Raw genomic sequence first — 27,224 nt, forward strand, 5'->3', positions numbered from 1 at the left:
ATATGGCAATGCTCTTCAGGCTGCCTCATGGGGAGGCCATAAAGAGGTTGTACAACTACTCCTTGACAAAGGGGTAGATGTTAACATGCAAGGTGGTGAATATGGCAATACCCTCCAGGCTGCCTCTTAGATTGTGCGGCTACTCCTGGATAGGGGAGCAAATGTTAACACGCAGGGTGGTTGATATAGTAATGCTCTACACCCCGCCTTATTGCAAGACTGTTAAGAGCTCGTCATTTAGATTATCAAGTATCGACCATCGTGAATTATGCTGTAACCTGATTCTGCTGTTGCATGCACTGTTTACATGTTCGAGCTGGCGCTGCTTCGCGAAGAATGTTCCACAGATTCGACTCCGAACCTCTTTGAAGTTCTGCATGCGTTAGGCTTTGTACATTGTGCGCTAGATATGTAACTATAAAACTGCTGATTTGTTCATCGTCTTACACATATCAATAATCAAGGCGGTGTATAAGACAATGCTCTCCAAGCCGCGTTATTACAGGGCCATCAAGCTAACATTCAACTTCTGTTGGACAGTCCGTCTGGTATCCAGACACTGAATATAAATAGACCTATTTGGCATTCGAGTTTGGCCTAACTATGTTTCATTGTCGGCTCGGACGCTTACTCATGAATAACGTTGCAACCCTGACCCAGGCTGATGGCTATATCCTAGAACAATCAAGTTACAATCTAGCGTTGAAGAATAGAAATGGGGCAAACTTACATAGAGTGAAATGTGGTGGCTGAGGAATAGCCATATATAGGGACTACTCTTTTTGGAAACCATGTTTAAGGGGTCCGGGTCGCACCTTGCGAAAGACATCCAAATCTTCAGCACTTATTCCCTAGTTAGATAGATAGCACTTGTAAGCTTTTGTTCCTCCTATAGGCTTAAAGTTGCAGCTAGCCATCCGGGTATCAAGACAGGGCTGCACACACTGCTCGTACTGTATTATTGAAGGCTTAATGTCTCGGTTTACCTTGCGTCAATGGCTCTATAGTTCCACTCAACAAATAAGTGAGTTGCAAAGTCGATGACCAGCTCATGGGGGTCGGTAGCTGATGAGCTTGGCCCCTGGTCATATGGGCCAATCCGGTATTATTTTAAGGATCTGGGTACTCCCACATGATAATTTGAAGGTCCTTAGGTCGTCCATGGCTGGTTTGCTGCCTTTTTTCTCTTATTGCCTTTCCAAGGCTTGTCCTTTCCTCTTAGCAGCAGTAGCAGGGGCGTTGACCTGATAGCTGACACCTCTTTTCTGTGATAGATGGGCAGTATTACCCACTTGATAAGACGGCGAGCCTATCAGAAGACTTGAATCAATCTATCTGGTACTCTATGTCCGGAATTCAAAGCATGAAGACATTTCAAGAAGTTCGAGGTCGAACGTGCGAATGACTCCGTACGAGGCGAGTCTAACTCCGATAGGCGTCGAGCCCGCGGTCCCCCGCCGCTCGTCGCGCTCGAGATCATGACCCGCGACGGTCGTGCTAATTTTAAAAAGTAAGTTTACTAATATGAAAACTACACTAAGTAGCTAAAAAAATTTTACAAAAATATATTACTAGCTAGGTAAAGCTGGCTAATCTTTACCCAGTACAAATTAAGGTTAATTTAAGAAGGCATTTTAAGCTTGTATAAAAATATATAAAGACGGTAAACTAGCGAGTTTAAAAGGCAATCAGCAGGTAAGACAATGTATAAAAAATTTCAGGCCATGTTAGTATTTATTATTTTGTCCCAACAATCCACCATCGGTAATTTTAGCCTCAGAAGGAAAGTGACACTATGGTTGATTGCAATTGCGACCGGGCGATTGCGTGGACTCAGGTCGGTTATTGATTCATCTTTTGTTGGTTGTCTGCTGTGAGGGGGAATCAAGACGTTTTGGATGGTCTTTTATTGTATGTCTATTATGTTGTAGTACTAGGTATCGATAATATGTTAACAAGGAAAGCAAAAACTATGTTGGCGAGCTATGGCTGTCAAAGAGACCCATGCACAGTCCGAGAGCCATGGAATGCCATCAAGCAGATCCAGATGGAGATTCGGATCCATGGCTTCTCCCTTCCTCCTCATCCCTGCTCCTCCTTTCCTCCTCTTTATCCTCCCCAAGAACCCTGTTCATATAAGCTTCAGCCTGAGCCGCATACTTCGAATGCTGCCTCACCCAAGGCCCATACCAGTAAAACGCAAATGGCATTGGCGCGCAAACCAACGCTAGGAACGCCGGAATGGAGGATGCCCAGTGTATGCCTAGATTCTGAAACATGTACTTTGTGAAAAGAGGGAAGACCGCGCCAAAAACGGAGCGTAGTAGAGAGTTGGCGGCTAAGACACTAGCAGCATAGATTGTATATGCGTCGATAAGATAGTTGAATACAGGACGGAAGACCATGACCATGCCGAAGCCAAAGGGCACGCCAGCTGCAATAGGTGATGCCCAGTGAATGGAGGGCGAGTTCGTCCAGGCGAACCAGAAAAGTCCAATTGGAAGGGCGATGGCAGCAATGAAACTATCGGGAAGACGCTCCTCTGGTGGTAGACGGCCGTTTGGTGAGGCCAGGACCTTGCGCTTGTAACGGAAGTACAAGGGGAAGTTGTAGGCAGTTGCAAAGAGGATACCGACTAGAACACCGATAAAGGCAAGCCCGCCTTTTCCTTCTGACCAGCCACGGACTTGTTGGAAGACGATAGGATAGGCGGCGAAGAGAAGGTAGAGGATGCCGTAGATGATAGCCAGGTAGAGGGAGAGAAGAAAAACGATCGGCTCACGGAAAAGGAGGATCCACGGGCGGGAAAGACCGATTGAAAGGATCTGGCGCGTAGGAAGCTGGTGCTCATCTGCGGCGCTGCGGTAGTGATGGCCTGTCAGGGAGTGAAGGCGAGCTGCTCGGCGGTGCAGCAGGACAGGACCATAGGTTTCGGGGAGCATGAAGATCAAGAGAACCGTGAGGAGTGCGGTAAACAGAGCAAGAAAGCCTTGTACCCATCTCCATCCGCCGCTCTCTGAGATGAAGCCGCCGATGATGGGGCCTAAACTTGGTCCTAGGAAGGGTGCAGCGGCATAAACACCACCGGCCAGGCCCCTGGTCATCGGATTGAATAAATCGGCAATCACACCACCAGGAACGGCCATGGGAGCTGAGCCCAAGCTGCCGCCAAAGAAGCGCATAATCATGAGTGTTTGGATGTTTTGAGCGCCCGCAGCACCGGCAGTAAAGGCCGCCAGAGTGCCCATGCTGATAATGAAGACCCATCTCCGTCCATAAATTTCGCTGAGCGGGGACCAAAAAAGAGGACCGATCGCAAAACCCAGCACGAAAAAGGATATCCCAAGGTATGATACCTCCTCACTCATCTGGAAATACGCGATCAACTCGTTCACGCTGCCTGAATACGCAGATGATACCAGGGCAACACCCAAGGTAGCCAGAGACACCAGTGAAGTAAGAACCCATTTCAGAGGATTGGAGAATAATTGAGGATTCCGAGGGTCGTCTGGGATCCAAGAAACCACGTAGGGGTCTTCGATGGTGCCAGAGCCAGAATATTCATGATCGATCATAGACCGTGTGACAACCCCTTCATCAAAAAGCAGACGCCAAAAAGAAATCGTCTCGGGCGCGCTTGTTTTTTCCGTAGTCGAATGCATGGGTGCGGCAGCCACGAGGGAGGCAGGAATGTTGTACGACAAATGCACGAAAGGGAAGCGACGAAGGATTTAAACAATGCAATGTGAAGCGAGGGAGTAGAATTTGAAATCCTGCCAGTGCCAGCTGGGCTGAGAACAATCGTCACGCCAGCATTGTTGACATCGTCATCGCAGAGACCCAGCTGTTTACCGCATGAAGCAGTGATGGACCAGCCCTGGCCCAATAATGAGTGGACTATGGAGTTAGGGCACGCAAAGCAAGATCCATGATCGAGCGAGCGGCAGAAGATCAGCGCCAGACCCACGATGCCAGCCCAGTTGAGACAGAGAACAGCGCCGCCACCGATCTGGTGTTCGAGAAGAGCCCACTGATCGACCCACTGCAGTTCCTTCGCGGGCTGCCTGAATCGCGGTCTAGGAATCTGATATCATCGATGAAAATCATTAAAACTGTGATTTCCCCTGACTGATTCCCGTGGTTTCGCAACTGTCTAAAATTCTACAATCATGTCCACGCCTTTTATTGTAACCGATCACACGGTCGACTGCCAATATATTCGGGAATATCCTCGCGCGACAAAACACCAAGAGGCGCCATTGAAATTACTTGTCAAAAAATATGTCCCCGCCGATAATCAAAACCCCCAACCAGGCGACGTAACAATTCTGGCAGCACCGGGCGCTGGAATTCCCAAGGTACAACCACCCATGTAATCTCATGATTTCACGTCCACAACTCACCGGCTGTTCACCAGGAATGCTACGAGCCGCTATGGGAAGAGTTGCTAAAGCGAAGCCAGCGAGATGGGTATCGCATTCGCGCGATATGGGCCACCGATGCCGCGAACCAGGGGACAAGCGGAGTCCACAATGAAGAGCACATAGGAAACGATCGTAAGTCTCGCGATCCTAGAAGTCCCAGTCGGAAAAGCGAAAGCTCATACCTAGGTGACTTGCCGTAAAGCCTCCTGGTTCGACAACAGCCGCGACATGCTGAACATGATCAACCATTTCCGCGCAGAGATGCCCCGGCCTATCATGGGTGTAGGCCACAGCGCCGGCGCAGTCGAGCAGTACGTCCAGTCCAGTCCTTACGCGATGAACACCATATCATTCAGCCACCTAGACTAACAAAACACCCTAAATCAGAGTCTACCTCTCCCTACTCCACCCCCGCCTCCTCACCTCCCTGATCCTCATCGAACCCTTCCTGCACAATGGCCGACCTGTCTCAGAAAGCCGCTGGATTTTCGCACGCGCAAAGCAAACCGACAGGTTCCCATCGCGGTCCTCCGCGCTCGAGAAATCCAAGTTTCTCAAGCTTTGGGAACCTCGAGTCCGCGCAAAATTCGCAGAGCACGGGTTCCGCAAACTACCTACGCCGCTGCATCCAGTTGCGGCTGGGGCAGATAGTTCCGAACAGTCCGCCGGGGTGGCGTTGACGACGCCCATCTCGCAGGAGATAATGGCGTACTCGCGTTTGAACCCTGCTCGGCATAGAGAGTTGAATGGACCGCCAGAACAAGACGATAATAGCGCCCATGGGCCCAACCCGCCTCACGATCCGCTGGTTGTACCGGATATGGTGGGTGGACTCTGGACTCACCAGGTCGTGTATCGCCCTGAGCCAATGATAACATGGCGAATGCTCCCGCACGTCCGGCCATCAGCGCTCTACGTCAGCGGTGAAGTGAGCGCACTAAGTCAAGACGGACACCAAGCGCGAGCTGTAAAGAGGACAGGAATAGGCATTGGCGGCAGTGGAGGTGTGCAGTACGGACGCGTTGAACACGCTGTTATAAAGGGTGCTGGCCATACAGTACCGCTGGAGAAAGTGGCCGATACAGCTGCAGCGATTGGGCCATGGATTGCAAAGGATGTGAAAAGGTGGCGAGAGGATGAGAGGAGGATTGAAGAGGGCTGGAAGGATGCAAGTCCGCGGGATAGAATCGGGTTCTCGGATGAGTGGGTGAGGTTGAATGAGCATTCGGCGAAAATGATACCGAGTAAGCGTCGCCCTAAGGCGAAGCTTTGATCTCTCGATACCACCATGGGAACCGAAGCTACCATATAATTTAGCCCAATACAACTGCACCAACATTCCCGGCGCAACAATAGATAGACGAGATAGAACACCCTCGCGCAGAACGATCAATGACGCCCCAATAAAACCCACAGTAAACTACTGCACACACTCAGTAAACTCCGCCGAATCACATATCTTCGACGTATCATTCCACACGAACCTCCCGGCACAAGTATAAACCACCGCCCGAACACTATTCCCGTCGTCACTAAGCTGGCAGCGATAAAACTGCTGACAGTTGCCGGGGTAAGGAAATAGGCAGTCCTGCGGGTCGAAGCAGGCCGTGAAGTACTCGGACGCGTCGGGACATGTTATCACATCCTGGGATCGGGCAGACACGACTAGGCTGCCGAGAACGAGTAGTCTCGATGTGAGATGCATAATTCTTGAGAAAGAAAGTAATTGGGTAGGCGATAGAAGCGAGGGGGGAAGCGGCGTGGAGACTGGAGAGGACGGTGGCGGAACCTGGGCGCAGCCTCTAGGTAGATTGGATGGGGGAGGGGCGTTGGCATTGTTAAATCGTTAAGGACAGAGTAATAGCAACGACTCGACCAGGGTTTTGGGATAAATAGTCAGGGTAAATATACGTGGTGGAGATTGTAGGATGGAGAAAGGAAACGGCTGAGATACCTAGAGTCCTCCAAACGACTATACCGTGGTGGGAATACCGAAGTTGAATGAAAGGTGATCGGTGAGCCCCGGAGTGTTATCTTCCATACTAGACTGGTGGGTAAACACCCGCCATAGGTACTTCCCCGCCGTAGGCACTTCCAAGGGGTATAATAACCCTGTGAGCCGTCCAATCAGCCCTAGGCCCAGACATGGGTACCTGTAGTAGACTTGCTGGGACCCACTGCACAAGGACACGGAGCGCATCCTGGCGGTCATAAATCCATTCCAAGGGCCCCAGGGTCCGGTGACTGGTCATAGCTTCACTAAAAGGTGAAGCACAGCTGGCTTTGATGATATATCCTAATAAACAGCTGCATTGGCGACCCGCAGACGCAGAGAAAGGGATGACAGCGCATGCGGCCCGACCATTCATCGGCTTCAGGTTATGCCACCTGCAATATGAATCTCCGGCAGGCGGACGTGAAACTAGAGGCCTAAAACAAGCCACGCCTGTACTTCGTTCCGGTGACCCGTAGATCCTACCTATGTTGCGTATTGCAGAGATCAGGTGTACTGAGGAAACACGGAAATATTTTGCAAATTGGATCCTGAATTCGTCTCCAACTTCCATGCATGGGTAGATTTAGCATGGGGTCCCTGAGCTGGGTGTTCTGACGGGGATGGTCTCCGGAACCAGAGGCCGTTTCTCTGACATATGAATAGTCATTGACTGGGTAAGCCCAATGAGAACCGGTCCTTTCTAGAACCGGAATTAAGGCACTAGGTACCCTTTTTTACGAAGCATCGCCGTCACTGTCGCAAATGTTAGAGGATATCAAGAAAGCCGTAGCTGCGCAAGATAGCCAGTGATACCCTTTTGGGAGATATGCACAGCCAAACCTCACCTGGCTCCTTACATTTTAATGCAAGGGGGGAATGAACTTAGGACTTCCTTGGCCCCCTTAGAGCAACCCTACAGTCCAGGGCTACAGAAGCTAGACAAGTGCTCAAACACAAGCAGAGTGAAATTAGACTACGATCTGGACCTGAAGATATAGATGATAAGATAAGATGTGTCAACGTTTCACCTTTAAGCCTCCGCGGCCAACGCCTGCCTCCTCGACTTGGAAGCAGGGTCGTAGTAGGGAATTTCGCCCAATGAAACAACTCTGTTGCCTTGGCGCTTCCCGTCATAGTCACTGCGTTGCGTTAGTCTGTGTCTTATACATTGGGACCGGGTCAGGATTTGACACTTACTTCGTTGCAGTGTGAAAGACAGAGCGGCTAGACGGTGAGGCGAATGTTAGCACGTGGAAAGACAGGATGGTTGGGAACTGGAGGTTCAGATTTGATTGGGAGAACTCACTTATCCCAAATTGCAAGGTCATTTGTCCCCCACTTGAAGCGGACTTGGAGATCGTGGTTCTCGGAGATGAGTTGGTGGACTGTCGTACATGAAGTTAGCTAGTTCGGCGAGACATTACACGGGACAGAATAAGGGAGGGGAGTATGTATAACAGACAGTATCTCTTCAAAATCTGGCTCTCGCGCTTTGTCACACCTTCAATCCAGCCATTATCGACCTGGCCCGCCGCGCCGAATAGACTCTTCCATCCGGTCACTGGGTTCGTGCGGACGAGTGGACTGGGAGGATTACCACCTTGTTCCCTGGAATGACGACTTGTCTAGGGGTGAACAGGTAGGTACATACTGGCTAGCCTTAAAGTCAAACCCCGTATTTTCAGGAGCCCCACGATCTCCGTCGATAAGCTCAATGCCATGCTCCTTTGAAATGTTGACAAACGCAGGCTGGTGGTGTATGGCCGTAAGTCTATTCGCCAACGCCTGAATAGGTGGAGACAACCGGTCGTAGACTTCGTAGCCAGAGGCCCAGAGGGTATCGCCGCCGGTTTGATCCTCGGGTGAGTGGGTGATTTTGAGGATTGCGTAGTCGGATGGTACGCGTTCAAAAGTTATACTAGTCAGAAGGAACAGATGTTAGTGGTGGTGGAGGTAAGGGCGAGGTAGATAGGGCAGAATATACTCAGCATGCCAACCCTCACTAGCCAGATGTTTGGCGTTGTTGACGAAGCGGTCACCGTAGTACTTCCGGTTTGTCTCGGAGGAGATGACGGAGATTTCATCATCTAGCTTGCCGTGCTCGTTTACAGTGAGCTTTCGGCCGGCGTTGTTGACTGCGTGGCGGTGTAGCTTTCAGGTGAGAGGCTATCAGCGGAGGTCCCGCTAGGCATGAGGGACGAGATGGACTTGGTATTGCTTACCTTGGAGGTCTCTGGCTTCCCAGTGAGCTCACCCAGCTTTTGGCCGAGAACCTTCTGCTCATCTGAGTTGATGCTTTGGTTGCGGAAGAAAACGACGCCGCGACGCGAGACTAGAGTATCAAGGTCAGTTGTGGTTCCTCACAGGTCCAGGGGACATCTCATACCTGTGATAGCTAGATCACGAATCTTTTGGTCATTATTTAGAATGTCCGTAAGTTGGACGTCAGGAAACTCCCGGCCAATGACGGGCGTGACGTCGAAGCTCTTAAACTCATCAAGGGAGCCGGAATACTTGAGGGCCTCGCGAATGTATGAGGAAGTAGACGTAGCCTTCCCAGCCTCGACCTTGGTGTCGGTTACAGGAGCTGGGGTCGGAGAAGCGACCTCGATCGAGGGGGCCATGGTGGTATAGTAAGTCGTTGGTTATCGGTATCAAATTGAGTTGCTCAGTGTAGACCCTCCAACAAAGAAAGGTCAACGTCTTTTATATGAATGCCGCTCTCCAAATCAGGTTGCATCATCCCATCCTGAATCACATACATGAAGCCTCTTATCTGATCCCCAAACAATGGGAGCACAGCGATTGAAACCCCTCACTGACGACATATCGCAACATAATGAATAATGCTCAAGTGACAGGCTTGGATGAGCTTCATAGGCTGAACCGAAGATAACTCACGACGTCGATGCTTATTTTCATCGGCGATAAGAGGTGTACACAAGTTAAAGGCCGAAGATGTATCCTGGTACCTGGGTTGTTTTGAGGGGTGACTGCGCAGGATATGTAGCAACATTATTAATCGACCCAACTTATGTATACTTGAACCAGGAAGACAACTAATGATGCGGACTATAGATCTGGGAGGGAATGATATGAGATGAGACAAGTCACGCTTCAAATCACAAAGTCAACGTCAATAAAACTACCATTATCCCACAACAACGTCTAGTATATAATGTTCTACCCCTACAACTTCGCAAGAACCCCATCCCCATTCCCAGCCTTAATTCTCTGCCAATACTTATCCTTCGCCTGCAAGATCGCAAACCCAAGTTCAGGCCAATTATCCCCAAACACCGGCAGTGCATACCCACTCGTCCCCTCAACAGCCGGCCCCGCCAACTCCCTAAGATACTCAAAGTACTCCTTAAAGTCCGGCTTAATCTCATGGAACAGCGCAGAAGCACCCTTGTACTTCAGCCGCTCAACTTCCCACGCATCTTGCTCTTGCGGGGTCGGTAAAGGCTTGCCGTTATGGTTCGCGAAGTACCGCGCCACCGCGACGGCTTGGTACTCGTAGACGCGGAAACTGAGGGCCCCGCGGACTTGACCGACTAGTGCGAGCGAGGGGTCGCCGATCTTGAAGATGTGTTGGTAGAAGCCTGCGACGCGGTTGCTGGGTGTTACTGGATCTGGACTGAGGAAGGGGTAAACGAGGCGGTACCCCGTTGCGAAGATGATTTTGTCGATGTGCGATTCTGTTGTTCCGTCTGAGAATGTGACCGTTACTCCTGTGCTGCCTGATGTGGGCGCGACTTTGCTGATCTTAGGCTTGAGCAATACACCAGGCAGAGTAAAGACGTTGTTTAGGGCTTTGTTGCTCCCGCGCTGCGAGAGAAGCAAGTCGCCCTTAACCACAGCATGCAAATCAACGATCAAATCGGCAGAGGAAATATTCCCACCCACAACAACAACCCTCTTCTCAACATAGTCATTTGCATGCCGAAAACTCTTGGAATGCTCGAATGCATCCCGTCGAACGCTCAACGTCTCACCAAGCCCCTGAATCTCCGGAATAAGAGGCACATTATAATGCCCGCTCGCAACAACAACCGCATCAAACTCCTCAGCCCACCAGTACTCAACAGGTTGACTCCGCTGATAATGCCCGCTCTGCCGTGCAATAACCTTCCACTTACTTCCAGCCTTCTCGATTTTCTCAACGGTCGTCCGGAACGAAATCAAATCCAAATACGGCCGCGCAATATCCTCCAGATACCCACTCACAACCCTAAACGGGCGACTCGGGTTCCCCCGCCCAAGTTGTCTTACCGAGATAGCAGAATTCACCTCGGGGAAGGGTTTATGCGTAAACGCCATTGTCCCCGCGCCAACATTACTATCGAGTGCATCGTGGATCCCCGTGCGCGCGGTTGTATCTCCTTCAACGGGCGGGGTAAACGCAGGTAATTGAGTCGGAATTTCGTTCTTGGGATCCGGTGCGCCGGGTGTAGGGAAGACGTCTGGGATAGGGTCATAGTGCCAGAGACCGCCGACGCGGTCGCGGCGCTCGAAGACGCGGATTCGGCTGAAGACGTTTTCGTCGGCGAGGGCTTTGACCGTTGATATGCCGGAGGGGCCGGTGCCGATTACGGCGATGGAGTTGTAGCGGGGTGCCATCGCTTTATCGTTGAGGAAAATGTTCAATTGAAGGGGAGGGGCGCGGAGGATATCGCACAGCGACTCTAATTGACTTTATACCGGGGTTTCCCCCGGCTTGTTGCGATTCAGGCTAGGTCGCCGATGCTGCATGGCATGGTTGGAGGCGGTGATGGCGCAATGAGTGGTCGTTGTCTCTTAAGTGTGCCATGTTGCGGGAGAGTTGGAGTAGCTTTTTTTTTTTTTTTTTTTTTTTTTTTTTTTTTTTTTTTTGAAGGAAAGTATGCTGGCGTGATTCATGCAGCAACATTCGAACATTGGGGCAGTCAGGGCTCCTAGGCTTATCGGCGTGTATAGCCTCATTTAAGCGATATTGACGTGATCACCGTGCAATAAGATCTTTAATATCCACACATCATTTTTAGCAGCTTCAAATGCTTCATATTGGTCATTCTTGTCTATCTTCCGATCGGAACGTCGTAGTCTACCCAGGTCTATGTGTCGCAATGCCAGTATGAACCCCGTCAGGAACATCGCGGACGCGATGCGACTAGGATGCGAACGTAAAGTCAATGCTGAGACAGGTATTAGCTTCCAGCCAGGTTCCGACTGGAAAGGGACTAGAGACACTGACCGTTTATTGTTCAACACCGGGTTCTCACGAAGATACGTCTCCCTCTGGTTAGTAGTTAAGGCCTCCCACTTTGCCGCATTTCGCCTTGTACAATTAGCACCGCATCCAAACCCCACGTAGAAAAAGCAAAACGTACCTATTCCGCCAGTCATAATAAACCTTCGCCACACTGAACAAAAACATACTCGCAACCGCCAACCCAATAAGCACCTTATTCCCCTGCCTGTAATAAGGCGAGTCCTCCGTGCGATAGACATTCGCCCCAGCGATACTACTAATCTGAACAGACATATTATACAGTGCCGAGGCGACAGTGCGAGTCCGGACAGAGCCCGCATTGCGCGATGTCAATGCGACAATAACGGGGTGTACACTCGGTCCACCAACCAGTAGAGTAAGAACCGCCCATCGAGGCCAGGGCATACTCTTCGTCGGTAATGTCTCGAGCGCAATAAGCAAAACCAGATTCCAAATTTCAACCCCAACACCAAAGAGTAGTCGCTGGTTCGTCCGCTCAGCTAACCACGTCGTCCCAATAAGCGTGATGATCGAACACACGGCTGATGGAATAACAAGGAGATTCGTCTCGAATGTGCCAAAGCCCTGACTTTTTAATTGAAGGGTGAGATAATTCGTCGCGGGCGTAGAAGGGATGATCCAGATCAGTCCGAGGATATATATCGGCCACATGTGGTAATCATTTAGACTCTCCCAGAGGAGCTTGGGCGTAACGGCTTGCCGATTGTGCATAGAGCCTTTACTGGGGTCATCTCGGATAACACGATTCACCATGATTTTTTCTTCGTGCTCTGTGAACCACCCGTCCTTACCACGGAATCCGCCCTTTGTTTGTGTTGGGGAGGCAGGCATCCAGAAGGCGGCGATTATACCAATTACACCGGTGATCAGGCCTTCGTAGGCGAAGAGGTACCGCCACGATCCACCGCCGTTGCTGTCTTTGATGTGCAAGAACCCGAAAGCGAGAAAGGCGCCAATAATACTGGTGAACGTATATGTTGCCCAGAAACAAGTGAGGCGTTTCGGGAGTTCAGAGGATTTATAAAAGAAGGACAGGAAGAGGATTGTATCAGGGATGAATCCACCTTCAAGCAGACCAAGCATGGCGCGGAGACCAAGATATCCTGCTCTTGTTTTCAGGAACGCTTGACACGATGCGACGAGGGACCATGCGACCATTTGAATGGGGATCCAGCGATCGGGACCAAGACGTTTGGATATGAGTTGCGATGGTAGCTCCGCGAAGAGGAAGCAGCAGAGGAAGATCGTTTGGCCGGTGTTGTAGTCGTTGCTTGTCATGTTTAGGTCTGTTAGGAGGGTGTCTGCGAGGGCCTGGCTGATGTTTCCTCTGTCGAGCTGCAGAGCGAAGAACTAGTCATTCCGTCAGCTCAGGACATAGGTAGCGTGTAGTATCGACGGGAACTCACCGTAACGCAAGCAAAAGTACAAACACGCAAGTCGATCTTCTTCACAATCTTCCTCTCTTCCTCCTCTGTCCAGTCAAAGTACGGATCCCAGCGATGAATTCCCTCATAGCTATCAATCGGACGATAGAAGCGCGGATCCTCAGTCGCGCTGAATGTGCTGTTCTTGAAGCCTGCACGGCCGAGATTCTCCTTGTCCGAATCATCGGTGTCGCTGACGGCTCGAGAGTCGGCCTCTACCTCGCCGGTGGCAATTGGAGCTGTTTTGATGTCGTCCACCGCCATGGTTCCTTTGTCCTGGGTGCTTGTTGGGATTACTATGTCTCCAACAATCACCTTAAATACTCCATGTTGACATGGCGTGGCAGCACATAAAAATGAGACGATGGCAAGAAACTCTTTCCCGCATGCCACAATCTCTCACAAGTGTGGGGAGACAGAACGGTATGCGTAATAGCTTCGCAGTCTCCTCATTTAGTGCGGAGATGATCGTCCTTGCTACTCTAGCAATTTGGCATCAACTAGGACTAGAATTCGCAATTAACGCCAAACGTTTGGATGTTCAACGTTCAGGTGGTGTGGGGATATTTAATTAGACGAAGTCAAGCTTCTGTCAGGCCTGTTATTGGCTGGTTGTTTTTGATCGGGGTACGCTGGCGACATATTAGGAAACCATGGTGTTTGATGATGCGAGATCGCTATCGCCGATATGTCGGCGTTTACGTAGCATAGGACTCGGATTCTCTGGTCTAAAGTCCTCAGTGTCGAATTGAAAGTTTAGTCTATTCATGCAAATGAAGACCATATACCCGACGCGCCTCGAGGTGGACTAACTGTCATAAGTCACGGGGTTCTGGAAGCCCTAGGTAAGAGTCTAGGTCCAGTTAACCACGTCTTGCTCGTCCAGCATCTCTACCAAACAAGGCGAAAGATACTACTACTGATATAAGTGATACACTAAGACTAAGGTATTCATTATAACTGAATCAATTCGACCTATCCGAACATAATAAAAACAATCACCGTGAACTCAAAACCACAACGTGCGCCCGATCAAGCACACATCTAATAGATCAACATAGAAGAAATTACTCGCTCTCCATCTCCCACCTCATCTCCTCCTCCATAATCTCATCCAAATCATCCAGCGCAGCCTGAATCCTCTCGCCAGAAAGAACCCCATACCTTGCACAAACAAGGAGCACCTCCTCTGCAAACTCCCTACTCGCCTGCTCCGGCACACGATTCCAAACATCAATCAACTTCTCCCTCTGCTCAGCCGAAACGGCCCCAAGCCAAATCTTATGTATCCCATGGTTGCACATAAAGTGGGTATTCGGAAAGTAATTCTCCTCGCGCATCCAGATCTCCGCTTCCTGGTCCTCCTCGGCGAAATTGTAGGTATAGAACCACTGGCATTTCTGCGTACTTCGGTTATGCAGGATGATTTTGGTGTCGCATTGGTTATCGTATAGTTCTTTCTTGGAGGTGCCGATGTATACGTCGTAACCTTGGATGTCTTGGACTAGGGATGGGCGGCGGAGGGCCTCGGCTTGTTCTTGCAGGTTTAGGATGTTGTGCTTTACCACTTTTTCGCCGTACTTTTTTTCGAGTTGTTCGAGGTGCTTGCCTTTTAGGCGGTCGTGGCGGGTTCCTCGGGCTGCGAGAGATGCTCTGCGGAAGGTCGATTGTGTCTGCGGTCTGTTTGTGGCCTTCATGTTGGTTCGGTTTTCTCGGGGGGAGACTCGGTGTGAGGACGATTGGGTCTGGGGTCTGGTTGTGGTCTTCATATTGGCAGATGTTCGTGTCTGAACGTCTGCTTACGATTTGGAGTTGTGTGGTGGTACATTCGGGGATGCGAAAAAGCCAGGTTGAATTCAGAGGATCGAGTTCTGTGATGATAAACTTACTGGGCTGGAAAGCAGGACCCAATTTATGCTTTTCAGGAAGGGTAGTAAAATGCCCATAGTACGATATAGATTCAACATAAAGGCAGAGAGGTCTCTTACTCCTCGCATTGAGATGCGGTCTTGAGAGACTGGTTAAGCATTGTTGCCATTGTATCACATAACAAAGATGTTTGATTCGATGTACAAAGACCACAAAGAGCTTTCTGACTTTATAGAACATTTTCAACTCTTTACTACTTGTTTATTGAAACTAAAACCCTGATTGGTCGAGCTTGAACCACAATGTCCCAAACAGTCATCCGTTTCACGGAGCGCACCTCCGTCCGAAACCTCAAAACCCACACCGAAGAAATCCCCGAGCCCGCCAAACACGAAGTCCTTATAAAAGTCCACGCCGTCGCCCTCAACTACAGAGACATCGCAGTCGCCACATCCCAGTACCCCTTCCCCGTCAAAGAAAACGTAGTCCCCTGCTCCGACGCCGCCGGCATCGTCGTCACAGTCGGCGAGGGCGTAAAAGGCCTTGCACCCGGCGATAAAGTCATCGGCACCTTCGACCCAACCAACACCTATGGCCCGCAGGAAGACTGGCTGAATGGTCTGGGTGGGCCTGTGGACGGTGTGCTGGGGGAGTATATTACGATTCCTGGGGCTGCGGCTGTGAAAGTGCCGCAAGAATCGGAGCAGAGTTTTGCGGAGTGGTCGACGCTTGTTGTTACGGGCGTTACGGCTTGGAATGCGCTTTATGGAAATGTCCCGTTGCGCCCGGGGCAGGTTGTTCTTGCTTTGGGTATGTGATATATTCATACAGCTATGTTGGCCCAAGTATACTTGTCTTATGCTAACGAAAAATGGCATTGGTATCCAGGCACCGGAGGCGTCTCAATAACAGGCCTCCTCCTCGCCAAAGCCGCCGGCGCAATACCAATCATCACCTCCTCCAGCGACACCAAGCTCGCCGCCGTGCAATCCAAATACGGCTTCGACCATACAGTCAACTACAAGACGCACCCTACTTGGTCGAAAGAAGTCCTCCGTCTCACAGGGGGTCAAGGCGCAGACTGTGTCCTCGAGAACGGCGGGTCCGGACCAATTGCCGAGAGCCTCAACTCTAACCGTATGGGCGGGAATGTGAGTGTTATTGGATTCCTGGCGCAGGCAAAGGAGATGCCTGATGTTGTGGGGATGGCGTTGGGAAAGGGCGCTGTTGTCAGGGGTGTTACGGTTGGTTCTACGCAGTTGTTGAGGGAGGTTGTGAGGTTTGTTGCTGCTAAGGGCATTCGGTTGCCTGTTGATAGGGAGTTTGGGTTTAGTCTTGAGGGGGTTATGGAGGGGTTGGAGTCTATGGCGTCTGGGGGGCATGTTGGGAAGGTTTGTATTAGGGTTGTAGAGTAATGCTTCCATTGTTTATGGTTGAATGAGAGGAAAGATAGCTACAAAATACAAAAGACAAAATGTCCTCGTCGATTAAACATTGGTGTCTATATATACCACAAAATTAAAGGAAAAAAAGGAAGAAAAACCGAGAAAAAGAAGAAGAATCTGACATCCCCATCTCACCCCTGGCCTGAGCTAGAGCCCGAGGACTCTTTATAATTCTATGCTCTCGAATGATGGTTGCTCCTTGTCTTTTAAGGTTCAATGGGGCTGAGTCGCGGGTTCAATAAGTTGTTTAATGATTTATTGGTGTTTGTGGCGATATGGTTCATACACAAGAGCATTTATCAAGGATCTGAAACAATGTTAATGGATGCACGGTCTCACTGATGTTGAGATGGGGGAGAACTGGTACATTTCGTTTGTGTCAGGACAATGAACAATGAACCGAGTAGTCTTAGGACTTCCCTGAATGCAGTATCATTGAGGGTAAAGAAGTAGAAAAGCCAATGTCATGATAGAACTATTGCATTACTCTCCAAAAGCAGGAACAGATTGCTCTGGACTTTTATCATTGTTTTGCTGTTCCTGTTCAGTGCTCCGTACGCTACCTTTCCAGACGATTCTACTCAGATGCATTTGAATAGATTTTATAAAATATAAACAAGAATATATTATAAGTATACTCCCTGGTCAATACCGCTCCCTCTCCATCAACCCCAACCGATCCAACGTCTTCAACCTCTCAAGCCTCGATATAAAACCCTCATTCTCACACATAAAAACAACAGAGCCAACCCACCCCTCTCTCATAACAGCCTCCCTCAAAATAGAGTCAATCCTTGCCAAATCCCTCCAGTCAACATCACAAACCTTCGTCAACTCCATAATATTGGCACATTTATCCTCATCGCACGGATACAACCCCTGCGCTTTAAACCACTGCCCCGCAATCTGGTAGCAATATGTCCACCGACACGTGTGGCTCTTCTTCCCATGTAATACTATAACGTTCTTGCAGCCGTCCATGGGCATATAGCCCCGCGGTTTCCCGATGTAGAGCGTGTAGTCTTCGTAGACGTGTGGTGGGCAGGGACCACTTTCTGCGAAGAATCGCTGGTAGAGGTCTGAGCGTTCGATGCCACAGCCGATTTTTTCGATGAGGCGGCGGTAGGAGGATTTGTGTTTCAAGATTGGTGGGTTGGCGATTGCGACTTGGGCGGACATTTTGTTCTCATTGTTGTTGTGGCTTGGTGGATGTTAGTGTGCTGTTGAGATGGAGGCGCTTGCATATAATGCTTAGTTGTGGAGAGACTAAGGGGTGTAAGAGTGTTTATATAATTGTTTCGGACTCGAGACTGGCTCCCCAAATAGTGGTCCAGTAACATTGTATTCACAGTAAGTGAACAGCACTGAAAGATAGAGGATTGCCGTAGACAATGGCTTTATCCAACTTGCTCGCGTATAGTGTCCGAGTAGAACCTATTGATCTGCTCACAGAATCTCTGAGTCTTTATTACCACACAAAGTGTTGTGAGGAATAGATGAACCTCTTTGCTCGCTGTGTATGTTGCCCCAGGGCAGGCCTGGTTATCCCTGTTAATGCTCAACCATAGGTAACCAGTTTCGACATCTATTTGCGGGCTAGACTCCCGAGGTGGGAAATGTCTATAAAGTGTATAGGGAAGTCAATTCACGTCATGATTATAATTCACTGCATCGGTTTTTAATCCTTCCTGTGCCTTTTAGTGAGGCTGAATATAACTACGTACCTGTCATCAGGTACCTATAATCCGTGAAGCTCCTTGCCTTGATTTTGGGAAAATGGGGTTAAGGTCTTTGATCCTTTTGTTCAAAGTGCTTCTGCCCGAGGAAGCTGCTTTTCCCTACCTATGGGGGTTGAATATGAAATGAGAATCAACGGGGCTACTGGTTCCCTTCCAGTTTCTCTGTAAAAATGCCTTTCAGGCGGTCCTTGAGGAGCAGGCCGGCATCGAGAAGGCCCAATGTGTCTCCTTTCATCTTCTCGGCGCAGGCTAAGTAGACGACTGGGATTATATGGTTGGCGTGGTATCTACTATGATGATGATAATGAACATACATTCATAAGACAAGATACTGCGCATCACCAGCTCAATGTGTACAGCTTTGGCTCCTGGACGATGGTACCATATAACGTATACAGGGAACAGTACTGCATATCATAGGGTAGGGTAGCCGCTGGTCGTGACGGGAATCATCAATTGTCAATCAAGCATGCAGCACCCTGCGAAGCTTTTTGAAATACCCTTCTTATCACTCTTGGTGTTCTTTGTAGCCTTAAATCTGAGAAGACGGTGCGCGTCTCAGCTGGCACGCGCCTGTTCTGCCATTAGAGCTCCACAGAAACACCACCTTTACCCCCATTAACCCACCTCCCCTGTTTCCCCGGGAGCTGAACCCACCCCTTCGTTCCCACAGGTGTGTTCCAAGAAACCCTAACCTCTCCTACATCCTTATCAACCACAAAACCAGCCCTGAACTTCCCCAGCCCTGTCTGAAACCCCGCCTCCGCCTCCTCAAGCCCCTGTCCCTCAAAAGTCCCAGGCTTCAAACTCCACTCTTTCCCCCTCGGCGTCGCAATCTTCAACCCGACAGCGTATTCCGTCAACGTACTCGTTGGCCCAGAACTCCATCCGTGCGCATGGGATACATAGCTCGGATCATTACGGTAGCCTCTATCACCTCTATATCCCCAAGTTCCGTCAACTAGAAACCCCTCGGGTACAGTTGATTCTGTCCCGTCGGGGTTAGACAGGTACCACCCCCATAGTCTTTCAATAAGATCCAAAGAACGCTCAGGGTATCCAGCAACAAAGTGTCCCTCCAGCTCTATGCTGGAGATGAAAGGTGAGATGTTTCCCGGTAACTCGGGGACTTCAGGTCCTATTGGTGTCCATAGCGATATCAAGTAATTGGAGATCCGGGTGGCGTTTGTGCTGTTTGCTGGGAAGATGGAGTATGCCAGGGCCATAGAATTGGCGTCTTGTGGGTAGAGCGTGTAATTGTCGGGGGAGTCTCTGAAAGCACCTTTTATGGGGTCGTAGAGGTGCTCTAGGATTGAGAGGCGTAGGTCTGAAGCTAGGGAGGTGTAGTTTGCTGCTTGGGCGGGGTGGTTTGCGTAGGGGGCTAAGAAGGCTCCTGTGATCAGAGAGCGATAGAGACTAGGGATTTCGTCAGCTTCCGATTAAGATTTCAACTTCGCCCTGGATTCTGGAAGGCGGGGGGGTCACACAGCATATTCACCGAACTCGCCAACGTCCCATAATTCCACCTCCCCCAATCCGCTGTCTGCGTGGCACTCATTATCCCCAACGGCGTGATCTTGTTTAGACTGAAGTCCAATGCTTTGAGATACTTCGGCCAGATATCAAGCAAAAAGCCATAATCTTCTGTAAAGAGGAAATAGTTGTATGTTCCAATGAGTGTCCAGAGATGATACGCTGCACATCAACAGATAATAATGAGCACCCTGCCAACAAGGAAATGGAATGAGGGAAGACATACTATCACTGTCATCAGCCAAATAAGGCGGCCCAGCCTTCGGCAACCCGCCGTCGCTTCTCTGATTCCCCCAAATGGCCATGAGTGCATTGAATGTACTTTCCAAATCACCCGTACTAACACTAGCAGATGGCACAGCAGTGCCCATATCACCTATCCATACCCAGCGGTCTCGCTTTGCGCCGTCTAATAGGACGGTATCCCCGGGACCGCAGAGAGCGTTGTTGTTCCACCCTGTGCTTGAGGATATACTTGCCCGACCTGTTGTGGGTGGGACGGAATTTGTTTGTAGGGTGTAGGCGCCTGCGTACCAGATTTTGTTGAATAAGTGGTTTGAGGAAGAGAAGTAGCCTGTATATGCGCGGAGATTTGGAAACGTTGGTTGGATGGATAGTTCCAGGGTTATATCTTTGATTTCCATTTCGAGGGTTGATTCGGTTTCTGAAGTGGAGTGTGTTGGAGATGTTATGAAGAGCGTCAAGTACCGGAATCCACCGCGGAGTTTTGCATCGGGCATGGTATAGCTCCCTTCACCTGCTTTTAGGGAAACGGATAGGAATCCATCCGCGCCTGTCCCGCCATTTGAATTATCTGACGTCCGCCCGATATAATCTTTCGCCTCTGTAAATGCTAGCCCTAGCGTTACCGCTTCAGAGGCAGTATAACCAACGTTGACAATCCCGCCGACTTCGAGTCCGAAGTCGAAGACCAGACCCTCGTCGGATATTGAGAGGGAAACACTGCTGGAATCGGTATAGTCGGCGAGGAACTCTCCGGCTGGGAGGGAGAGGATGGATTTTGGCTGCACGAAGCGCGAGTCAGGCGCGTAGTTGTATTCGTCCCATGGTCCCGGGAAGGAAGGTTCTGTTGGACCTGTGCATGTTGTGTTTCGCCAGCATTGGGCTGCTGCACTGGTTGCCAAAGCTGAAAGGCAGAAAGCCAATCTATGAATTTGCATCATTCCGTAAGATCCACAACCTCAAAACTAGTAGTCGTCAGGAGTGTAGAGTAAAGGGTAGATTGTAATATCGAGAGGGGAGTATGAGTACGTAGATGAAGCTCTCATGCTGGACGTCATGGGCCCACACTGTCCGAGAGGCAATTGCCGGCCTTATTTCTCCGTACTAGGTTGATCTTCAAATAATCGGCTTTTTTGGGGTATTGGAGATGCATGGATGGTGTCTCGGTTCATCTTTGGCCGAGATACCCCAGACCCCTGATAGCTTCCACTAGTGCGGGGTTGGGTTAGGGCTATTGATCTTCAAACTAAAGAGGCACAAAGCAACAGGATCATAAGAAGAAATGTAAAGAGGTGTGTGGAATTCGGGAGAAAAGTATCCCTGTAGTGTGATCCGCCTCCGAAATTCTCCCAAGCATGTCTCTCTAGGTACTCTGTCTACTTTACACCTAAATGACTGAACAAGAGACTAACACTCCCCCGTCGAACTCCCCCCCTCACAAACCTCCCCCGTACAATTGAACCCCTTTGGCATCTCCACATTTCCACAAAGATAGCTCTCCGCAGCCGTTCCATTATTCAGTTGCAACTCAACACCTAGAAGCCCGATATTGGTGCACGGTGCAACAGCACTACACTGTAGACTAGCTACGCGGTCGGACTCTGTAGTCCCTGATAAGTCCGCAACGGTTATATCGCGGATCTGGAACTGCGAGTTTGTGCAGTTGCCGTCGCCGGGGGCACCGCTGAAACGCGTACATTGGGAGATTGCCACTGCTGAGCCGCGGAGGTCGGTTGCGGAGAGGTTCCTGAAGAGCATATTTGATGCGTCTGTAACTTCCATCAGTACTTTGGGCAGGTCACGGAGAGGGGGTAGATGTACAGCCCAGTCCCCCACCGCCACCATTGGGAGGGTATCCATTCTGATCGTCTGTCCAGGTTTTGAAGTAGACCTGGACGGTGCCATCATCAGCTTAAATGCCAGTACATACTGGAAGAAAAGCATACCGCATGCAGGGTATTATCAAATACGATATTCTCAGCATACACCCGCTCGACCGTCTCAAACTCATCGTTCAGCTGGCCAATGCTGCCAATTGCAATGCCGAGACCATTGTGGAAGACGGAATTTGTTAGCCTAATGTCTGTGCTATTGGCCTTGAAGGAAATGCTGTCATCGCCGTTGTATACTGTCAGGTTGTTGAAGCTTATGTGGGAAGAGCGGATTGTATCGGCGCCATCAGTGTTTGCTGCCAAATGCTATTAGCGTTTATTGGGTATAATTCCAGGGAGCATGAGAAAGGTCAGACATACAGCTATCAACGCGATTTCCGGTATTGTTCACGAGGATGCCGTCAAACTCGACGTAGTGAGAGTAAATAATCGCCAGCGTCCTACCATACCAGATGAGTGTCTGTTCCATCTCCATAAAGTCCGCTGGCATTCAAACGTACCACATCTGGCTCCTGACAAAGTTAATCCCCTTGACGACCGAGTTTGTCAACCCGTTAATGGTCAGCGCAACAGGCCGCCCGGGGTAATTAGACGTGTTCTCCTGCTCTGAGATCCACTCATACCAGTAGTCGCCATTACCGTCGAGCGTCCCAACACCATTCCCGTTGATCCTGACGTTGTTGCCGCCTAGGACCCACGCGGTCGATTGATTTTGGTAGCCTACCTCGAGCGAGTTGTTCAGCCAGTAGTAGATGTCCGTGCTCCAGAGGAGAGTCCCTTGAATGTCGATGTCGACGTCTTCAAGCCAGGTTGTGTTCAACACTGAATTGACATAGTAGGTTGTTGGCTCGAAGATAATGTGTCCGTGTTTACCGCATTGTTTAAATGCGGAGAGGATGGCAGGGGCGTCATCGGTGGTGTTGCTGCCGGACGCTGGGATGACGCATGTTTTGGGAGAGGGAACTCGACCTGCTGCCGTGCAGGCCAGCGCGATAAGAGTCACGAGTGTTGGGAGGGAATGCATATTGCTGCGTCGTAAAGTTAAGTGTATACCGAGGTTGAATGCTGGCTGCTATTATCTTAAGTAGAGGAATGAACTGTGTAGACAAAGTGGCAATTGTTCCAAGACGGCTGTAACCTCATACTACCTGACGACATATTTTGCACGAATAAGAACCCACGCTCTTCAAGGACCTTTCTTGCAATTACTTTAGTTGGCAGATCGACAAGGTTATTTTAGATTTGCGGGGAAGCGCGGGGGATTTTGGAGGATGCATTCAACCGAACTTCGGGCGAACTACGAGCGAAAATCATTGCACCCAAGGCGCGGACAAAGGGGAGCATGTATAGATGACAAATAATCAACTTGGCAACATTATAGGGGACTCATTACCCAACATCAAAGCAATTCACCGGCCTGTAGCGCAAAAGAAAGGAAGGGGCGGAGGCTAGGGAGGGGTCGTTCCTTCCCTAAGTATGATTTTACATGAGGAAGGTGTGTTCTCTATGGCCGGTCGCCCCTTGCTTTTGTTTCATCCTCTACCTCTTAACCTTGGAGGGAAAGAGCGACTTTAGTTCGAATGATTGTACTTGGAGAAAGGAGCACTGTGAGGCGGGGTCTTCTGAAAGGAAAGTGTAGATAGTAGGTACAAATGTCGTGTTATTCTGTTTGCCTGTTGGCGTAGCGGACAAGATCCAAAGGGCCGTCACTCAATCCCCCAGAGCCCTACATAATACCTCCTTCATACTCTATCCCTCTGAGACATACGGTGTCTCATACGGTCTCTCTGCCTGAGGCGTGATTCTTGCCAGATGGCGGCGCTCTCCGGTCGTCCAGTCCACAATGGCTGAGTGCGCAGTGACGCGGTTCTAAACAGACTTGTCAGCTCTCTGAATTCCATAAATTCAGCTCTGGGTTGAACACTTACATCCCAAACAACAACTGTCTTGGGCGCCCATCGTACTCTAGCCTGGTAGTCGATGCCTCGGCCGACATGGTTCAACAAGAAAGTGAGCAGCGCATCACTCTCTTCCTTTTTCAGACCGACGATGCTTCGGGTAACTGTCACAGTGTTAGCTTACATCTTACCTCTCAATATTGAGAGCATGGAAAAACACTCACAGCCCCCATTAACAAAAAGCGCCTTCTCCCCCGTGACTGGATGCGTCCTCACAAGCGGATGCTCATTCTTAACCGGTTCCCTTCGCACCACACCACCCCTAGACTTACTGAAATCCGCCTGCTCAACACCACTATGCACGGCCTTTAACCCATGAAGCCGCTGCTTGATAGCCGGACTCAACCGGTTATAAGCCTCGACCTGGTTCACAAACGCCGTGTCTCCGCCTACCTCAGGCGTGTCAAGGATGTACAAGAACGTGGTACCAGGTGGTTGAGCTTCATACGTGACGTCGCTGTGCCATGCAATAGTGCTGTTCTTACCGGCGAAGAAAGAGTCGAGTTCTCCCTTTGAACCGTTACGGTGGACAAGATGGATCTCAGGGTATCCCTCTGGTTGACCTGAGGTAGGATGGATGTGATGACGACCAAAGTACCCGCCAAAATCGAGCGCCTCTTGAATTGGAAGATCAGCGAGGTCCTGGTCCCGGAATGCGACAACCTTTCGCTGTGCGACGAGGAGCGCAAGTTGGTCTTTTCCTTGTTTGGAGAGCTTAGACAGTTGAACGCCTGTTACTTCTGAGCCGATGGATGGTGTGAGCTTTTGAATCTTGGATCCCTCGGGAAGGAGGTCTTTGAAGCTGGGGTCGGCGTCTAGGCCGTGCTCGACGTGTGTGAAGGGTTCGAGTGGAGGGTATTTTTCGCCGTGGTCCCAGACGGGGAGGTAGTGGGGGTACTATACAACGTTTGTGGTCAGGTAGGGCTGAAGGAGGGAGGTTTGGGGTAAGCATACGCTGGCAGTGGTAGTGCCATCTTCTTCATCGATAATCCGTCTGATCTTGGGCTTTTCTGTCGCTGTAGTGGTTGCTTCACTCGGGGCCTTGACCGGCACGATGACGTCGGCTTTGGGCTCGTCAATGATGGAGGGGGCCATTCTGATACAAGTCTGACTCGTTTATTGTTCCTAGAAGCATCTACAGCGCCGTCGGAGAGCAAACTATCAAGTATATATATAACCCCTCCCACTCCTCCTGACACCATCTCTCCCCGGAATCGCGAATAGGTCTGAGGAACAACATCGGCGATAAGACAGGTATACTTACATCTAACCATAGTAGTCAAAGTTACAAGAGTCGGACATCGGCGATTACACCATATACTCCAAGAATGATCATACTTCCATGATGATCAACTGGCATGCACGGTTGGGGAACCCTGTCCACGTGCCGCGCGGGTAAGCATTGCGTGCGATAGGTCATTATAGCATCATCTCAGAACATAGAAGTCGGAGATAAAGAATGTTGCACGAGGGGTCGTATGACCATCAAGTATCTATGTTAATCTGATTATAACGGTTTGACAAAGGTACCAAGAGGCTGCTGCGTCTAAAAGACGTACAAGGTGTTCCATCTTCACGTGACACAATTATATATATCCTGACGATTTAGGGCTCACAGTAAGCTATCTTACACGTTGATTATGCAACCACAAAATTCGCAATTCTATTTCCATATCTCCCATCCAAAACATTTAGGACTAGAACCAGGAGGACTAAACAAAAGGCGGCAAGATCATCGTAACGCCCAATGCAGCATTGAAGGTTTCCTTGTACCTTAGTCCTATCTCCGGCCCCTTCTCACTATCACTCCCACTCCCACCACCCTCATCAAGTGTCAAATCCTTCTGCACCCAAACCATATTCACAAACTCCCTGACCAGAAACAACGAGCGCGACGAGTCATCCTTTTCAGTCCTGTCAAATAACTTCAACACCAAGCACCGTTCCTCATCGGTACGTGCTTCGGCTCCTAGAATAAAGAGCGGGAATTGGCGCGGAAGAACATCGATTGTTCCAAAGAGGCTGAATGCCCGCTCGATTCGTTTCTGGGTCGTTGAGGCGGGTTCAAGCGTATGCCGGCTTGCGCGATTAAGGTAGACGAGGATAGCGTGGTAGAATAATTCAAATGTTATATCATCCGTCGGTGAAAAGGGGACTGGTTGCAATAACTGGTATAGGTTCTGGATCGAGTAATCAATCTTCGCACCAGCAGCCTTTAACCGTCCCGTCAGCGCCTCACACCCATACTCAAGAACCTGCATCAATGTAACCGCAAGCTCCGCTCTCGACCCCGGGTTGCGCAACGACTCAGCCGTAAACCCTTGATAGCGCGCATGCACCTCGAGGCAGATCTGTGTTGGAAAACAAACATTCGCCCTTTCGCGATACCAATGGAGTGAACTAAATCGTGCCAGAGCATCATGATACTTTACCCAATCCAGCAACATCGCAATATCAGAACTAACACCCCTCCGATGCCCCTGCATATACTCCAAGAGATAATAATGACCAATAACGCTCTTGACGCCTTTGATGTAGAAGCGCCATTGGCCAGACGTACATGCCGCGCGGTGGATATCGAAGGAGCAGAGGAGCATCCCAGCCGCGAGGTGGAGGTGTTCGAAGCCCTTTATGCATTTGTTTGAGGCGGTGCGTAGGGAGTTGAGCGCGGCTATTTTGAGGTCGAATGCTTGGCCTTGTACGCCGTGGAGATGGATTGAGGCGTAGGCGAGGATGGCGGTGCGGACGGCGAGGGTTGCGGGGCTGGTTGTGGTGAAGGAGATGCGGAGGAGGAGAGAGCCTAGGTCTGTGGGGTTGTGGCCGAGGATGGGGAGGCTTTTGGAGGCTGTTGTTTTGACTTGATAGGGATTAGTTAGATGGGGTTGGTATTGGGATGGGTGGATCGGGGGGTACTTACAGTACTCGAATAATTGGCCTTCGGAGTCATTGTATTCGAAGGCGTCGAAGGGGAGGGGGGTTATAGTACTTGGTTTTGCCGGAACTTGAGCTGTCAGAATCCAGTAAGGCTCGATACAAAGAGTACTTACAAGTAGATAACGACCCCAGTACATTATGGTGCACCTCGATATCCCAAGACGACGCATTAACCTGGAACTGAAACCCCCTTACTGCGTTAGGCTTCGAAAGTCGAACAGGCGCCCGACAGACCACAGCACGTTTCGGATCATTTGCACGTGGCCAGGACAGACGGATCCCATAGCCCTTGCATTTTCGGCTTGATTGACGGCATTGGGAGCATGCGGGGAGAGCCTTATCGCAGGCGATTCGCCGGTCTGGATTTTTCAGCGTCAGCTCGCAACCATACCTTTGAAGAAAGTGATGGAATGAACATGCGAAATACCTCGACAAGTGCCGCAACTTCTTGCCATGTTCATGAGTCAGTGATGAGTATCTTTCTTGGTTGAT

General features: G+C 50.1%; 11 protein-coding genes across 11 annotated transcripts; 2 read left to right on the plus strand and 9 right to left on the minus strand.

Moving 5' to 3' along the window:
- Window positions 1–1,977: 1,977 nt before the first annotated feature.
- On the minus strand, window positions 1,978–3,670 carry BDV14DRAFT_207818 (MFS transporter). The gene has a single exon (XM_073775242.1). It carries the CDS (start codon window positions 3,660–3,662, stop codon window positions 2,034–2,036), a length of 1,629 nt encoding a protein of 542 aa, XP_073629680.1. The 5' UTR covers window positions 3,663–3,670; the 3' UTR covers window positions 1,978–2,033.
- A 483-nt stretch (window positions 3,671–4,153) lies between these two features.
- BDV14DRAFT_207822 (Alpha/beta hydrolase family-domain-containing protein) lies at window positions 4,154–5,717 on the plus strand. The gene is made up of 4 exons (XM_073775243.1): window positions 4,154–4,358; window positions 4,418–4,556; window positions 4,627–4,735; window positions 4,812–5,717. The coding sequence occupies exons 1-4, from the start codon at window positions 4,170–4,172 to the stop codon at window positions 5,695–5,697; spliced, it is 1,323 nt and encodes a 440-aa protein (XP_073629681.1). The 5' UTR covers window positions 4,154–4,169; the 3' UTR covers window positions 5,698–5,717.
- Window positions 5,718–7,450: 1,733 nt separating this feature from the next.
- On the minus strand, window positions 7,451–9,044 carry BDV14DRAFT_188682 (TauD/TfdA dioxygenase family protein; the record flags this gene model as incomplete). Its single annotated transcript, XM_073771100.1, has 8 exons — window positions 7,451–7,559; window positions 7,618–7,644; window positions 7,727–7,805; window positions 7,883–8,004; window positions 8,072–8,338; window positions 8,405–8,571; window positions 8,643–8,752; window positions 8,807–9,044. The coding sequence occupies 8 exons, from the start codon at window positions 9,042–9,044 to the stop codon at window positions 7,451–7,453; spliced, it is 1,119 nt and encodes a 372-aa protein (XP_073629682.1).
- A 417-nt stretch (window positions 9,045–9,461) lies between these two features.
- Window positions 9,462–11,043, minus strand: BDV14DRAFT_207824 (uncharacterized protein; the record flags this gene model as incomplete). Its single annotated transcript, XM_073775244.1, has 1 exon — window positions 9,462–11,043. One exon carries the CDS (start codon window positions 11,041–11,043, stop codon window positions 9,610–9,612), a length of 1,434 nt encoding a protein of 477 aa, XP_073629683.1. The 3' UTR covers window positions 9,462–9,609.
- A 529-nt stretch (window positions 11,044–11,572) lies between these two features.
- Window positions 11,573–13,383, minus strand: BDV14DRAFT_207826 (major facilitator superfamily domain-containing protein; the record flags this gene model as incomplete). The annotated part of the gene is made up of 4 exons (XM_073775245.1): window positions 11,573–11,597; window positions 11,657–11,740; window positions 11,793–13,045; window positions 13,102–13,383. The coding sequence occupies 4 exons, from the start codon at window positions 13,381–13,383 to the stop codon at window positions 11,573–11,575; spliced, it is 1,644 nt and encodes a 547-aa protein (XP_073629684.1).
- An 803-nt stretch (window positions 13,384–14,186) lies between these two features.
- BDV14DRAFT_198531 (uncharacterized protein) lies at window positions 14,187–14,816 on the minus strand (the record flags this gene model as incomplete). Its single annotated transcript, XM_073772988.1, has 1 exon — window positions 14,187–14,816. One exon carries the CDS (start codon window positions 14,814–14,816, stop codon window positions 14,187–14,189), a length of 630 nt encoding a protein of 209 aa, XP_073629685.1.
- A 474-nt stretch (window positions 14,817–15,290) lies between these two features.
- BDV14DRAFT_207827 (zinc-dependent alcohol dehydrogenase family protein) lies at window positions 15,291–16,403 on the plus strand (the record flags this gene model as incomplete). The annotated part of the gene is made up of 2 exons (XM_073775246.1): window positions 15,291–15,798; window positions 15,877–16,403. 2 exons carry the CDS (start codon window positions 15,291–15,293, stop codon window positions 16,401–16,403), a joined length of 1,035 nt encoding a protein of 344 aa, XP_073629686.1.
- A 675-nt stretch (window positions 16,404–17,078) lies between these two features.
- Window positions 17,079–17,612, minus strand: BDV14DRAFT_198533 (uncharacterized protein; the record flags this gene model as incomplete). The annotated part of the gene is made up of 1 exon (XM_073772989.1): window positions 17,079–17,612. The coding sequence occupies one exon, from the start codon at window positions 17,610–17,612 to the stop codon at window positions 17,079–17,081; it is 534 nt and encodes a 177-aa protein (XP_073629687.1).
- A 1,144-nt stretch (window positions 17,613–18,756) lies between these two features.
- On the minus strand, window positions 18,757–22,864 carry BDV14DRAFT_188686 (pectin lyase fold/virulence factor; the record flags this gene model as incomplete). Its single annotated transcript, XM_073771101.1, has 8 exons — window positions 18,757–19,588; window positions 19,660–19,867; window positions 19,932–20,852; window positions 21,361–21,717; window positions 21,770–21,839; window positions 21,895–22,136; window positions 22,201–22,280; window positions 22,341–22,864. 8 exons carry the CDS (start codon window positions 22,862–22,864, stop codon window positions 18,757–18,759), a joined length of 3,234 nt encoding a protein of 1,077 aa, XP_073629688.1.
- A 611-nt stretch (window positions 22,865–23,475) lies between these two features.
- Window positions 23,476–24,893, minus strand: BDV14DRAFT_207828 (TauD/TfdA dioxygenase family protein; the record flags this gene model as incomplete). The annotated part of the gene is made up of 4 exons (XM_073775247.1): window positions 23,476–23,709; window positions 23,769–23,902; window positions 23,963–24,695; window positions 24,753–24,893. 4 exons carry the CDS (start codon window positions 24,891–24,893, stop codon window positions 23,590–23,592), a joined length of 1,128 nt encoding a protein of 375 aa, XP_073629689.1. The 3' UTR covers window positions 23,476–23,589.
- Window positions 24,894–25,460: 567 nt separating this feature from the next.
- Window positions 25,461–27,224, minus strand: BDV14DRAFT_170516 (Zn(II)2Cys6 transcription factor). Its single transcript, XM_073768217.1, has 4 exons — window positions 27,160–27,224; window positions 26,846–27,091; window positions 26,716–26,799; window positions 25,461–26,655 (listed from the first exon to the last, which is right to left on the minus strand). Exons 1-4 carry the CDS (start codon window positions 27,191–27,193, stop codon window positions 25,511–25,513), a joined length of 1,509 nt encoding a protein of 502 aa, XP_073629690.1. The 5' UTR covers window positions 27,194–27,224; the 3' UTR covers window positions 25,461–25,510.

Source organism: Aspergillus stella-maris, assembly GCF_047715825.1.
Source record: "Aspergillus stella-maris strain CBS 113639 unplaced genomic scaffold BDV14scaffold_17, whole genome shotgun sequence".
Classification (NCBI taxonomy): Eukaryota; Fungi; Ascomycota; class Eurotiomycetes; order Eurotiales; family Aspergillaceae; genus Aspergillus; species Aspergillus stella-maris.